This window comes from Poecilia latipinna, unplaced genomic scaffold (assembly GCF_001443285.1).
Source record: "Poecilia latipinna isolate Pla-1442-1.1 unplaced genomic scaffold, P_latipinna-1.0 Scaffold24, whole genome shotgun sequence".
Classification (NCBI taxonomy): Eukaryota; Metazoa; Chordata; class Actinopteri; order Cyprinodontiformes; family Poeciliidae; genus Poecilia; species Poecilia latipinna.
This window is the reverse complement of record NW_015112640.1, coordinates 749,568-763,242: the sequence shown is the minus strand read 5'-3', so window position 1 is coordinate 763,242 and position 13,675 is coordinate 749,568. Positions and strand designations below refer to the sequence as shown.

The 13,675-nt window shown below is 39.3% G+C and overlaps 1 protein-coding gene across 2 annotated transcripts in view; it reads right to left on the bottom strand.

The window, feature by feature from the left end:
* Nucleotides 1-13,675, bottom strand: part of LOC106950485 (sodium-coupled neutral amino acid transporter 3-like) — a 43,438-nt gene that overhangs the window by 20,428 nt on the left and 9,335 nt on the right. Inside the window, exons 2-3 of one of the 2 annotated variants that reach the window (XM_015037388.1) lie at nt 1,953-2,186; nt 1,273-1,314 (exon numbers count right to left, since the gene is read on the bottom strand). In XM_015037388.1, the coding sequence (XP_014892874.1) occupies nt 1,273-1,314; nt 1,953-2,089 (179 nt within the window). In that variant the 5' untranslated portion in view covers nt 2,090-2,186. The remainder of the gene's footprint in view (nt 1-1,272; nt 1,315-1,952; nt 2,187-13,675) is intronic. The other variant, XM_015037396.1, reaches the window with a different exon arrangement.

Below are 13,675 nucleotides of genomic sequence, written 5' to 3'. Positions count from 1 at the left end.
AGGAGAAAAAATTGGAAACTGGTTGAAAAAAATGGACCAAACTGAAAACCAAAATTTTTAAAAAAAAAAAAAAAAAAAAAAAAATCATTCAAAAGCTATCTCTTCTTTTCGGGGGAATTTTTATGGCTTATTTATTAACTGAGCAAATTCTGGGAAAACTTTGGACACATCTGTGTTGGTATCATCATGCAAAACTCTTCACATCCCTTGAACTTTTTGAGGCGATTTTACTGGGATTTGTACATGATAGACAAAACCAAATTATCTCATAGCTATCAGATGGAGGAAAATTTGTTTGTGGTTTTCAATTTTGTGAAATTATCTCTCACTGAGATTAAAGCTACAAGGGTTTTGCAAGTATGTTTAGAGACTGAACTCTTTATCCATTCTTTTTTTATTTTTTCAAAATACTGTACCTAAAGTTCAGCCATATCAGATGGAGAGGATCTGAGAATTTTCATGTCATGACACATTCTACATTAGCCTTAGGTCTGGACTTTTACTAGGCCATTCGGACATTATTGTGCTCTAAGCTAATATGCTTTACTCTGGTTGGTCCTGTTGGAAGAGGAACTTCTGCCCTTGACTCAAGTGGTGTGCAGGCTCTGGCAGGTATGCTTTCTGTTTCCAGTCATAATCACCATAGGATTTTACATTCAGGCCAAAAAGTAACATTTTGGTCTCATCTGTTCAGAGCACCTTCCTTCACATGCCTGCAGTAACTACAACCTGAGGCAAACTGCAGCTGGAACATCCACTTATTTTCTTTGATGGATCACAGAGGGATTTTAAAAGTTTGTGATATTATTTTATAATCCCGCCCTGTAAATCTCTCTACAACTACATCTCTGACGTTTTTTCTGCGTTCCTTGTTGTTTATGATGCTTTGCTCATTAACGTTCACAAACTTCTGAGGCCTCCACAAAACAGCTGTATTTTTAATTACTTTAAATTACACAGGTGACCTCCATTTACTAATTAAGAAACCTGTGAAGGCAACTCATTGGACTGCATTTCTTTTTTTTTTTTGGCAGTAAAATAGTAATGGTGGTCAACTCAGAATATGTTTTTCTTCTACTTAATGATTCAATACTGCTTTGTGTTTGCATATCACATAAAATCCCATGAAAGTGCATTAAAGTTTAAAGAGATAAAATGACAAAGTACTTTTCCCAGGCACCTGGTCACCACAAAGACACAACATGCAACAGTTATCACAAAACTAATCAGTGTGAAATTGACTATTCTCATTATGGATCATTTTATACATACCTAGCATTCTGGGTGCTATTGGCTACAGTTTCTCTACAAGCACTGTAGAGAGAGGTCATCCATCACCCAATGAGAGCACAAAGTGGAAAACAACACCCACAGTCATAATATGATAAACACATTGACAAAAAGCTACATCATCATCATCTCTATCCCAGAGAGGGGAACTTTAATTGAACCATCTATTACACCAACAGTGCAAAAAAAAAAAAAAAGAGAAAAAAGCTGGACAACCTGATGTGATAATTGGGCACTTATCTCATTACATTATCAAGCACAAATTGTAGTACAGCAAGTCAGCAGCTGAAGCCTAAGTGTTGTGCCAAGCAGAGCTTCATTAGGGTCTTTGCTGAAAATCCCGTCGTGGTTGACGGATTTTTGTTGTTTTCTACGTTTTTCTTTTTATGGTACGCTGTCGTCTGTTTAAGTGCTGTTGTTCTTTTTCTCTATTTTTTTTCATCTGTTCTCTTCTTTGTTTTAGTTTGTTTTAAATAAGTCGAGTTAAGTCTATTTGCATGGCATATTTCACTATGTAGTAACTAATTATGAAACAGTAATAAACATTACATTTCGTCAGATAAACACCAGCAATTAAATTCTTTAGCATATCCTAGGGACCTAAACATGACTTTTATGCTCACATTACATTGGTTTACACTACAGTTATGTGGAACACTCACTTTTCACAGTCTTCTGCAGAAGGTGTTTTTGCAGATGTTGCGATCTCCTCTCCAGGTTCATGGCCTTTCCCGTTTGGAATAGCGTTCACCTCTGCTGAGGAATTTTCCACGGTCTCAGCTGGTTTGTCCTCACTCATGTCTCCTCAGGTAAATAATATTCTGTCCTTTGAAATGAGTGAATGCCTGACAGTGGTAAGAGCTTTGAAGCCAATGTTTTGATTTTCCTCCTGGGATCTGTGTGAGAGAAAATAAAAATACAGACAATTAGCGTTTCGGACGTACAGTGTCAGGCACTAGGGGAAAATGAAAAAGAAGTTATATAATTGGACATCAGGTGAAAACGTCTCCCAACACACGAAAGGATAAAACCTAATGGAATGTATTACTGAAAAGTTACATTAAGGAAGTCATTTGAAAAATTCAAGAGATTTTGTTAATTCACTTCAAACCTTTCAGCAAATGAAACGTTGAGAAGAGATAAGTTACAGATCAATTAAGCAAAAAGATGATGGTCAATAAAGTTTTAGATGCTTGGAAGGGCCTGGTAGCGACCCTAAACAATCACTGAGACGACCATATTAAACATTTCATACTAAAATGTAAATGGCTCAATGATTCTTTGCTGAGAATCTGGTGACGATTGGAGACCACTGGACTACAAAGAACTCAGGGGCTCAAAGTGGATCAAGAAAAAGTCTCCCACAGCATTACACCACCACCACCACCTATAAAAATAAATCATTTTGTGCACTAATTAAAGTAGAATGAGTGTTCAGATTTTGTGGTGAAATCACAATCAAAATAAAGGGTGATTGCAAGAAATAAAAAGCTTCTGTTTGTGGAAACTATCCCAAAAACTCAGTAAACTCCCATTTTCAATGCAGAGCTGAGAGCGCATGGCTGTTTTGGCAAATTCCATGAATAAATTGACACATTAAGTGACAGGTCACCCCTTAAGAGGAAATAGAGCCTTTAGCTTGGCGTGTCACACTGGGCTTTGCATCAGGCCTTCATTTCCTGGGTATCCTGTTGTGTTGCATTAGTTGACCAGCTGACTTGTGGGGCCCAGAAAGGCCTTAGTGACATGTATCTCCTAGATGCCGTTGACTAAATCCCCCCTGTCTGGCTGGCCCTAAATGATCTTTTTTTTTTTTTTTTTTGCTGTGCTGCGTAAACAGGGGCCATAATGGTGACCATGTTGGGATCTGCAGAGAAGGAACACACAAACGGTTCGACTCCCCCCACAGTGGTGAGATAAAAAGAGAAGAACCAGTCAGGACCAGCTACAGACCAGTTCAAGCTGTCTTTGTGCCTCCATTTCTCTGTTTGTCCCTTTTCTCTTGGTTTCTTCTTTTATTGTGGAGGGTTCAGCACAGCCACAATGTTCGGGTTTCTCACTGCAACAATTACTGGCAGCAGCTCTGCCGCCCTTTGTTCCTTCAGGCCTATTTCGCTTCGCTGCCTTGTTCTTTTCAAGGTAGCTCAATCCGGGAGGAAATATCCCCCAAACCTTGACTACATTGTGAGGTGAAACACCCCTGGTCTTCACCTAGCGTTCCTCCAAACCTACCGGCCACATCATTGTGAGCTTCACTGCACAGACAGACCTCTCGGTGTCCCTGGGTAAGCTGGGCAACGTGGCCGGGCAGCAAAGCACAGGGCACAATGGCACATGTTGTGTGGTTTCCTGGGAACCGGTTGGGAAACAGTGGTACTATTGTGCCAGGCATCATTATGCTGCCAGGGCCCCTTGGCTGTAGTTCGCCGGGCCACTCGAGAGGCTGAAAAGGTATTTCACTCCCTAATTGAAAAGACGCCACCTTGAATTCAGCAAATGCCAGCATACTGCTTTCACGCGGAGTTGTAGCATAGCTGCTGACGGCAGCAATGGCCGAGGCCGGACCGGCCTTGTGGGGACAAATCACCGCACAGTCACTCAAGACGGTCCACAAATCACAGGGAGGTTGGAGCGGCCATTGACGGACAACACTCGATGAGCTGCCCGGCTCCCCCTCGATGGCACCAAGCACTGGTGCTTCTAGCAGAGGGCATGATTGGCCTGGGTTGTGTCTTTTGCAATCATTATGTTCAGCAGTTAAGAGAATACACGACTGCTGACTAAAAATACACTTGGTGGTCAGAACCTCGCATTCATTGAGGGAATTCAGAAAGCTTGAAGGTTGTGAGTGAAGACAGAGCAGAAGTAGGTAAAAAAAAAAAAGTATGCAAAAAAATCTAACTAAACAGCAATTTCCTAGATTACAATACCTTATAAAAAATATTAATACTCCTTGGACTCCTCATTTATTGGGATTTTATGCTGTAGGCCAACTACAAAGTAATACATAACTGTGAAGTGAAAGGAAAAGGAAACAACTCCTAATTTTTTTACGTGTATATGAAGTCTCTATTCAACTTTGTAAAATAGCTCAAACTATTCTTGTCAAAAATATTTAATTACACTTATCTAGCCTATCCTAACACATTGAAACTTAGATCTAAGCTAGTTCTCCGTCCCGGCCCTCCCTCATGCCTCCTCAGCATCCCATCAAGAGACAAGACATTTAATGAAAAAATAAAGAGGGAAGACAAGAGGCAGCTCTGACATGACTGAGTCTCAGACATGCAGCCACATGAACACTGTGATGTGAAACAATGGCCTGGTTGTATAGATGACCTAAATCATGCAGGACTGTCTACTGTTTGTCGACGCTATGTAATGCAAGAACATGCGTTCGTTTTATTGGAAAAGGAGACACAAGGTCTGCACAAAGATAAAAGAGGATGAGGATGCAGGAAACTATATAAACGGGTATAATTCATGAAGGTGTTTGCAGGCAAATGTGAGTTTCTGTGTCCTTCCACATCTGACAGAGGCAGATATGCTCCTAATGTGGCTAGTAATTAACATCTCTGCACTAACTCAGATCCCCACATTAAAATGAGTCACTTTGCAGGGACTTAGTGGGAAACCTGTCCATATTTATGTGAATTTATGACAGAGCTTAGCCTTCTCAGAGACCAGTGGCTCTTGCCACAAGGGGAAAATACCGTCTGCCAAAAACGTATTAATTATGATGCAGAAAACATGATATGATACAAAAAAACAGTCAGTGATGTCACAAAGTGTTTGCCTGATATTTCCCCCAGAATAGATAATTTTGTCAAATTATGTATATGTTGTGTTTAAATACATATCGTTGTCTTTTTAAATACAGAAGACAAATGTATAGTGTGGAAGAGTTCAACAAACACTTCAAGTTGCATTGGATAAACTGAAACAAACAAAATAATAATAATAATAAAAAAATAAATAGTTAATGCAAAAATAATTGTGCTGCACTGAGGGTGAGATGACAAACTGCACAAAGACAAAAGAGGATGAGGAAGCGGCATCCCTAAATAGAAAATCTGAATTAGATTAACTACTATTTTTTTTTAATATTATAAGATATTTAGAGAAAGCGACTGGCATCCAGTGCACCAGCCACATAAGGACTGGGGTATTAAACAGGGGTTTGGCTGTATGAACGAGCTGAATAGTGCAGGGTGACACAGTGTTTGTAGACACTATGTCATGTAAAAACGTGGTTGTGTGGCTGCAGAGGGAAACATGGGGCTTCTTATTTTTTAACAAATCCTGATTCTCAGATCACTGAGATCAAGTTTTCTTACGCCTCATCCTCTTCGATACAAAACACAACATAAAACCCATTTTATGATTCAGTTCACTTTAAGATATTTAGTCTCTCACTTTAAGTTTATTTTTCTTTACAAAAATGTTCCAACAAAAGTGCATATTTCCAAATAAAATAAACCAACACACACCACAGCTACACATCAGATACACCAGACGGACAAAACGACTTTCCTCCAACGTTTATTTTAACTCCCAAGTCATAATCCTGGACTGCAAGACTCTTGTAGGGAGAAGATGAATCTTTTTTTTTATGTCAGCAACAGCAGAAGCTAGGTTCACTCCAGTTCTCCTTCAGAGCATCAGCGTGTGTGTGCCTCAGCTCTGTAGCTCTGACGTAAGCGGCTCTGCAGAGACGTCATCCCACATGGAGGGAAACGGAGCCAGGCGGCTTCTCTCATTGTTATTCCTGAAGTGACACCTGTGCTATAAAACGCTGCTCATGCTGACTCACTCCTACACTTATTTAGCTTTTTTTTTTTTTTTTTTTTTTTGCATTTGTCCTTGCCGTTTATTCATAGCTTGATACTGTAATTAAATGTGTGGCTTTGTGTGTTTGTGTGTGTGGAGGAGGGGGTGCACAGGTTATGTAATATCATCAGTAATCTCTCTAACACAGCCTCTTCTGCCACTGCTTGATGACATTTTAGCAGACATGTGGATGCAAAAGCTTTCTTAACTGAGACCCTTAATCTGTTTATGTTTGTTTCATCGCTTTTGCAGATATTCTAAATGAGTACAAAAAGGTCAGAATAATCATTCACTTCAGCATCTTAACTTGTAATTTTAAAGCTTTTGATCTTAGCAATCCTATACCTGCTATAGTATGTCATGCAAGTCTTCAGTACTCACTGAATACGCACCCAAACAATAAAAGACAAAGCATAAAGATATATGCTTCTCTTCCCCTCTCAAAAAGCAGTTTTATGCAGCTTTAAAGATTTCACTTCTCCATAACACTGCTGACAAGCAGTTAACGAACCCACCAGCTGAAATTTTAGCGAAAGGGTTCAGATTTGGGACCTCGGACACTCAGGATGATGGAGCAGATCAGATTAGAGATCATCTCACTGAGGCAGGAAATCAGGAATAAAACCCGTTCAGGTCATTTCGAACACTCCCGTTTAAAAATAGCTGCAGAGGAGAGAAAAGCTTGACCTTGCATCACGTCACATATAAAAAAAAAAAAAAAGCTGTGTTTGAGTGCTTGTTGCATGTGCGACATAATTACAATGGCAGCTGCTTAAAATAAGCGGTAAACCATTCTCTGAGCGCATCAAGCAGCCATCTGCCATGGCGTTCTAGTTCTTCACACCAGGCTAAACAGCGACAACAACACGTATGATGCCACACACAGCCACACGCAAGCATGACAGAGACGCAACGGCGAAAACAAGCTTTATGAGCGCAATCAGAAAAACAGCCAGAAAATAACCGTTCCAAAACATAAAGTATAGAAATTTTTGTAGGCTTGCATTAAGAAAAATGAGTCGTGACAAAAACAAAAAAAACAAAAAAACACATAAATGCAGAATAAATTGTATAGGTCCTCAGTTCTTTTCACTTTAAATTTTTCATAAGAGGACAGAACAAAAACATGGATTTTTAAGTTAGTTTATAACTTATGAGCTAACTTATAATGAGCTTTGGTGCAGCTATTGTGCTAGATTAAATACTGCTTTGCCATCTCTATTTCCCTGCCGGTCTGTCCTCCCATCTCACTCATTCTCCCCCGCCTCCTCTGGCACTGTGATTAGCCAGCAGGAGAGAATAACAGATTAACTTCTGACTGGGAGATTTGTATTTCAGTCTGTGAGACACTCCGTGTCTCAGGGATTCCTATTAGCTGCCGTGAAACGCACGCGTCAGAATTTACATTCGCATACAGGACGTCAATCTGAGGGAGCATTTGAGTGTTACTCTCATGGAGATGATCACTGACTTTTATTTAAAGTCTTAGCTCAGCCGTTTCTCTCGAAATCACTGAGATGATGGTTGATTTCGCAAAAATCAATCATAAAAATTGAGCCTACGAAATAAACTAGTGAACACTGCTATCAATTTTTTTTTTCCAGTTTTTCAACTTATTCAGTTTCCTTTGCTCATCAGCCAGTTCTAACGAAGCAGAATCTCAACAATCTGAACAGATGCCAACACTGCAGGCTTCATATGTTCTCTTGAATCTTGTTATCACATCACGCCGTCAGCTCAGAGTGAGATCTTTCAACAGTGAAATGTACAAAACACCAAACTGGCAGGATCTGAAGGAGGACAGCATTTACAAGGGCACAACCAAGAAATGTACATAGACGTCAAAACAGGTGAAGCTATTCCTTATTTCCATGCATACTATGCTTTAAAATAAAAAATGAGCACCTGGAATAATTATGAAAGGCCCAAACAGGCTCTAACAGAAAATTAGCTACTTTGATTTTGATTGAAAATAAAATAATGCATGATTCCTGTGTTCTCTGCTGATGCTTGTCCCTTGGTGGGGTTGGGAGGGTTGCTGGTGCCCATCTCCAGCTAACGTTCTGTGTGAGAGGTGGGATACACCCTTGACAGGTTGCCAGTCTGTCGCAGGCAACACAGAGACACACAACCATGCACACACACACTCACACCTAGGGGCAATTTAGAGAAACAGTTGACTTGACAGTCATGTTTTTGGACTGTGGGAGGAAACCAGAGTACCTGGAGAAAACCCACACATGCACAAGAAGAACATGCAAACTCCATGCAGAAAGACTGGGGCTGGGAATCAAACCCAGAACCTTCTTGCTGCGCCACTGTGCAGCCCCATCCTATGTTCTGTTAATGGAAATAAGATTATTTTGATTAGAACTGGGGGGGGGGAAAACTTACCTGTTAAATCAGATATGCTAAAGATAACATAAATGATGTCATATAAGTAAAAAGAAAAGTTGATGCTATATAAAATATATTCAAATGAATTAACTATCTGGTGTTGCATATTCAGTCCTGAGTAAGTGATGGAAACATTCACTGTAATCAGCTGACATCCGAACATTTCAATACTTTATCAATCAATTTGGATTCATATATAAAAGACTGAAAGCACATGAATCTTCGGACACTATAATAATTTTTACCCAGGGAACTAGGTCTTACATTTTGACGCAACAAAGAAGTTGCGTGTTCGTGAAAACCATCTCAGAGGGTTTTTTTAGTCTAAAGAATACGCCAATCTGTCCAAATTAAAACACTTCTGCAAGAAGAGTGGGTTGAAATTCCTCCACAGAGATGTAAGAGATTAATTAACAGTTATCACAAAGGCTTCATTTTTCTGGCAAAGCCAGGTATTACACTTTGAAAATTCTCTGGGGGGGGGACTCCTTTGAGTTTGACTTTGATATTCTTACTTCTCTGCACCAGGAAGCGCACACCCTACTTCAAATCAGAAAAAGCACTCTTCGATTTTTTCCCCCAGGCTTTGATGCGTCTGCTTTTCTGTCTCCTGGCCAGGTCGGCGTGTAGCACCTCCAGGGTCACGGATCTTAACACCACGAGGTTAATCAACCCAGGAAAAGAGTGATAGATAGATGAGGCAGCACGGATTGTCTCGTGAATTGCCCTCGTGGGAACACCAGCACGGCGGTGACTCACTGAAAACGGGGGTTTATTTATAGCAGCACACGACACTTCCTGTCACTCTGGCTCAACTCTTAACACTGACACCCCGCAGACAAGAGCAAAACTGGAGCTGCATACATGAGGATGCTTAACCAGCTTCAAAGCAATACAGTCGGGGCAAATACCTCCCGAGAAGAGTTTGGAGTTTAAATACAGGTGAATGACATGTTGCTGCTTTCATCGGCTGCACAGCGTCGGAAACCAAGCTGAGGTTGCTTTAATCCTGGACCGGTGGCTGAGTTTGTGACAAAATCCTAAACAGTAATGTGACTAGGTGGAAGATGCACATGTTAAAGCTGTTTAATGTTTAATGTAAAATGAATATTTCTGCAGCCTTTTTAAGAGGAAACGTTTCTATTCTGCTTCAGTGTAAGGTGCGGGCCGACCACACCGAACGCCACAGCAAACGTGAATAGATACCAAAGACAAAGAGTGAAATAAATATTCAGTTTTATCAACTATGAACCTGTGTTTAACAAGCACAAATAAAAAAGACAGATATTTCCAACATCTGAAATATCACCTTGTGTGATATTACCACACAAGGAAATATCTTAAAAGAGCAGACAAACAGAGAGCAGATATAATGAAGAAAAATAAATAAAAATGTCTTTATCACCTAACAGACTAACACAAGCAGATATGAAAGTACAGGAATAGTGAAGTGAGATATAGGACTGCTAAATGTGTGAGAAGAGTGCAAACAAATGCATAAATTATAAAATATTAGCCATTTATTTTACATACATACATACATACATGCTGTTAGTTATTTGTATAAATACTACAAATCTGTAGTAATTAGTTTTATTTCAAAACCATATTTTGGGTAGGAATATACTTCCTCATTCATCCAGTTGTCCCAAATAACTGGGAAAAGCTCTATATTTGGAAAAACAACCTACAGAGAAAACAGCGTTCAGCCAATGTGATGACGAATGGATATGCTTCTTCTTTTTTGCATAAAATGTACTTCTCCAACATGTCTTTTGTCGTAAATCAACAGCGATGATCACACTCTTCCCACTGCAGTAAAGCAGCAGTCCACAGAGCCAGTTTGCCAAATAAAGAGTTTTCTTCAGAAGATAAGGAGTTGCCTCTAACATTTGACAGGTTAGCACGTTTCTGTTCTCTCACAGCTGTGTCAGCAACCTTCTGTGATGGAGAACAGAGTGTTGGCTGGATGTGAATGTAATCTCAGCTCTGTGGATGAGATCACACTTTTTTTTTTCTTTTTTTTTTTCTTTTTTTTTTCTGTTTGTCTCTCTGTGAAAAAGGCAAGGTGATGAGTTCCCGTCTGGGCAATAACTTAATGCTGGCATGGTTAATACTGTTCTCTGAGCAAAATCAAATTTGATTCAGCTCTTGAAGGCATATGCCAGAGTTCTCACTGAGAGATAAAGACAGCTTGATAGTCGTAGTATGAGAAAACTCAATTGTCTCCCTCTCTCTGTCTTGAGAAGGCAGCAAGAAGACGTTTCTTATCATAGCTTTATGAGATTTAACCAAGTCTCAATATTACTGCTTTTCTAAGTTAAATCAGGGTAAATTTGTGTAATTATTTGAATAATTAAATGATCTGTGAGATTTTCAAAAATGTATTTCATGGACCCTTCAAAACTGTTTCAGAAAAGTTTTTGTTCTGCATGTGTTGGTTGACCTCAATGCTTTACAGAAAGTGAGATTAAGATGGAATATTTTATTTTCCTGGAAAAAAAAATTATATTATGAGTAAAACCATATAAAAAGAGAATATTACTTATTAGCTTTAGGGTGTTTAGTTAGCTCCTGAAATCACCGAGCTCAGTAAAATTTGTAATATGATCAAATATTTTCGAAACACTGAAACCAAATTCAGGCCATTGGAGTGCCTCAAATCAGTATTTTCTCCTATCCCCTGATCTGGAGTTCCAGCTGGAGATCAGTTCAAGTCCAAAAACTTTCTTTAGAGTACATTTAGCTGTCTGTGTTCTGCTTAGCCAACTTCCACTTTAAGACATGCCATTCTCTGTAGTGTCTTGAAATAATCATAACAGAAGCATCTCATTGTGGCCTAAAGTTTTTGTCTGTTTGCCAAATAAAGACAGAACAAAGTACGTCAACTTTTTTTACAATTTATTTCCCATCTGACATGTAAAATTCAAATGACAGGTAAATCTGCAATCTTTCTGTTTTCTCAGACAAACTAAAATTTGTGATATACCACTGTGGGTCACAGTTTGGTAACTCATTATGTCCCAGTAGAAGTGTTAATACATGTAACTTTCACCATATTCCATGTACATCAGCCATGCCATACTTTCAACTTTAGGGAGCATTTTGTTTCACTTCTGACTGGGAACCTAGAAAATCCAGATTCCAAGTGCAATGAATCCAGTCACAACACTAATGTACGTTAAGCACATACAGGTGAAATGCGGTGAGGTCAGCTGCCTTTTCTTAGTCCTTCAGGACAACACGTTCTGATGGGAATCTGGAAAGAGATCAGGCTGATCGAATATGAACATGACTATGACAAATGTATTTCCAGCTATCATGAACAAATCTTGTTATATATGCCTGCCTCTTTCATTCAGCAGAAGCTGTAGTGAGCCACGGCTCAAGAAGATCCAGAAGTGACAAACTACATCCAGGCCCGTTCTGTATGTAAGGTAGAAAAATTGGACTGAAAGTGAACCATCACCCCAACAGTTGCTGCTCATCACCACCCTCTTCAATGGCACCTCTGTCTCCCCTTAATCATGTGGCCCAAAACAAAGCGCCACACTTTTCCGTTGGTTCCCACCGTCCGTTTCTCTCCTGGTTCCTCCTCGTCACATGGGGATGGAAGTGGAGGACGGCAGTGCAGCGTGGAGACGAATGCTTTCATTCAGCTTGGAAGTACAACTTGAGCAGTGTGCGGCCACCGGCGCGGATATTGTGCTGCTGATTCTGTCACATGCCGCACGACCCGGCGGTCCAAATCCCAATCTACTGACAGAGAAGTCCTCAGCACACCAGGCACCCAGTGTAAGCAGATCAATGCAGGACTTAACAATCAAACAAAAACAATTAGGTACAATACTCGGCCACAAATGTGGTTAATGAATGAAGTAATTTGATTACACTTGGAGGTTGCCTAATGCTAAGATTTTATTTATTTATTTTTTTTTCTGACCTGGAGAATTGTGACAGATTACTTTTCCATTGCATTTGTGAACACACTAATATGGTCCGTTATTCAGTTCCCCAGAACTTTAAAATACTTCCATTCATCCATAAATCACTGAACAGCTTACCATCAAAATAAATTAAAGATCTGCTGGAGTCTCAGCCTTCCCAGATCACTCAGGTCTTCTTGTTCTGGTTCTGGCTCTGCATCCCCAGAACCAGAACCAAACATGGAGAAGAAGCATTCAGCTTCCATGCACCACAAATCTTGAATAAAGTTCCAGAAAACTGCAAAACAGCTGAAATACTAAGTTTTAGAGTTGATTTTGAACCATCATAAATGGAACATTGACCAACATATTTGATGAGTATTGATGATTTTAACAATGTCACTTGACAAAATGCAATGCTTGTTACTGGTTTTCACAATTGCTGACTCTATGGTGCGCTTATGATGTTTTTATGTGTTCATGATATAAAGCCCTTTAGACAGCCTTGCTGTTAATCAAATAAAGGTTTCACAAACTAGGTTAATAGAAAGTATTTATAATTAGGTGTTTTATGTCTCATTGGACTACAAGTAAATGCTATCATAAGAATAGATGCATGTCATTTTTGTTTTTACAGCATCTTACACACACACATTACATAAAACTCAAAAATATTTCATGATAGAAAGTTTCACTAAGTGGTTCCAATAAAAAAAATCAGAAGAAAATATGCTATTAAAATTCTGACAATTTTCAAGAGTACTGAAACTATCTGATCAAGAATATATCAACTAATACAAGCAAATGCAGCAGGACAACCTGTTGTAAAGTTTATTATTTAATCTATCAGATATATTACTCAAAACAGTGAGAAACCTACGGAGCAGGAAACCAGATCAGAACACAGGTCTCTGTGTCTTTAAAAATGTAAACAAATTCACGGCAGGACATCCCTTTTCATCCTGAATAAAACTACAAAAGGGGAAATATCCTTTCATGACTCATTTTCAATCTGCCAGATGTGAGTCAATATTACTGCACAATTTGAAGGTGGACATGAAGCTTTAATAACATCAGTCAAGAAGGTACAACCCCATCTTTGTATCTACTCTAATAATAAAGAAGAACTAATAATAGAGAAGAAGTCACTGTTCCCCCCCCCCCCCCCCCAAAAAAACAAAAAAAAAAAACCCCCCCACATACAAATTTTTTTCTTCTAACATACAAACACT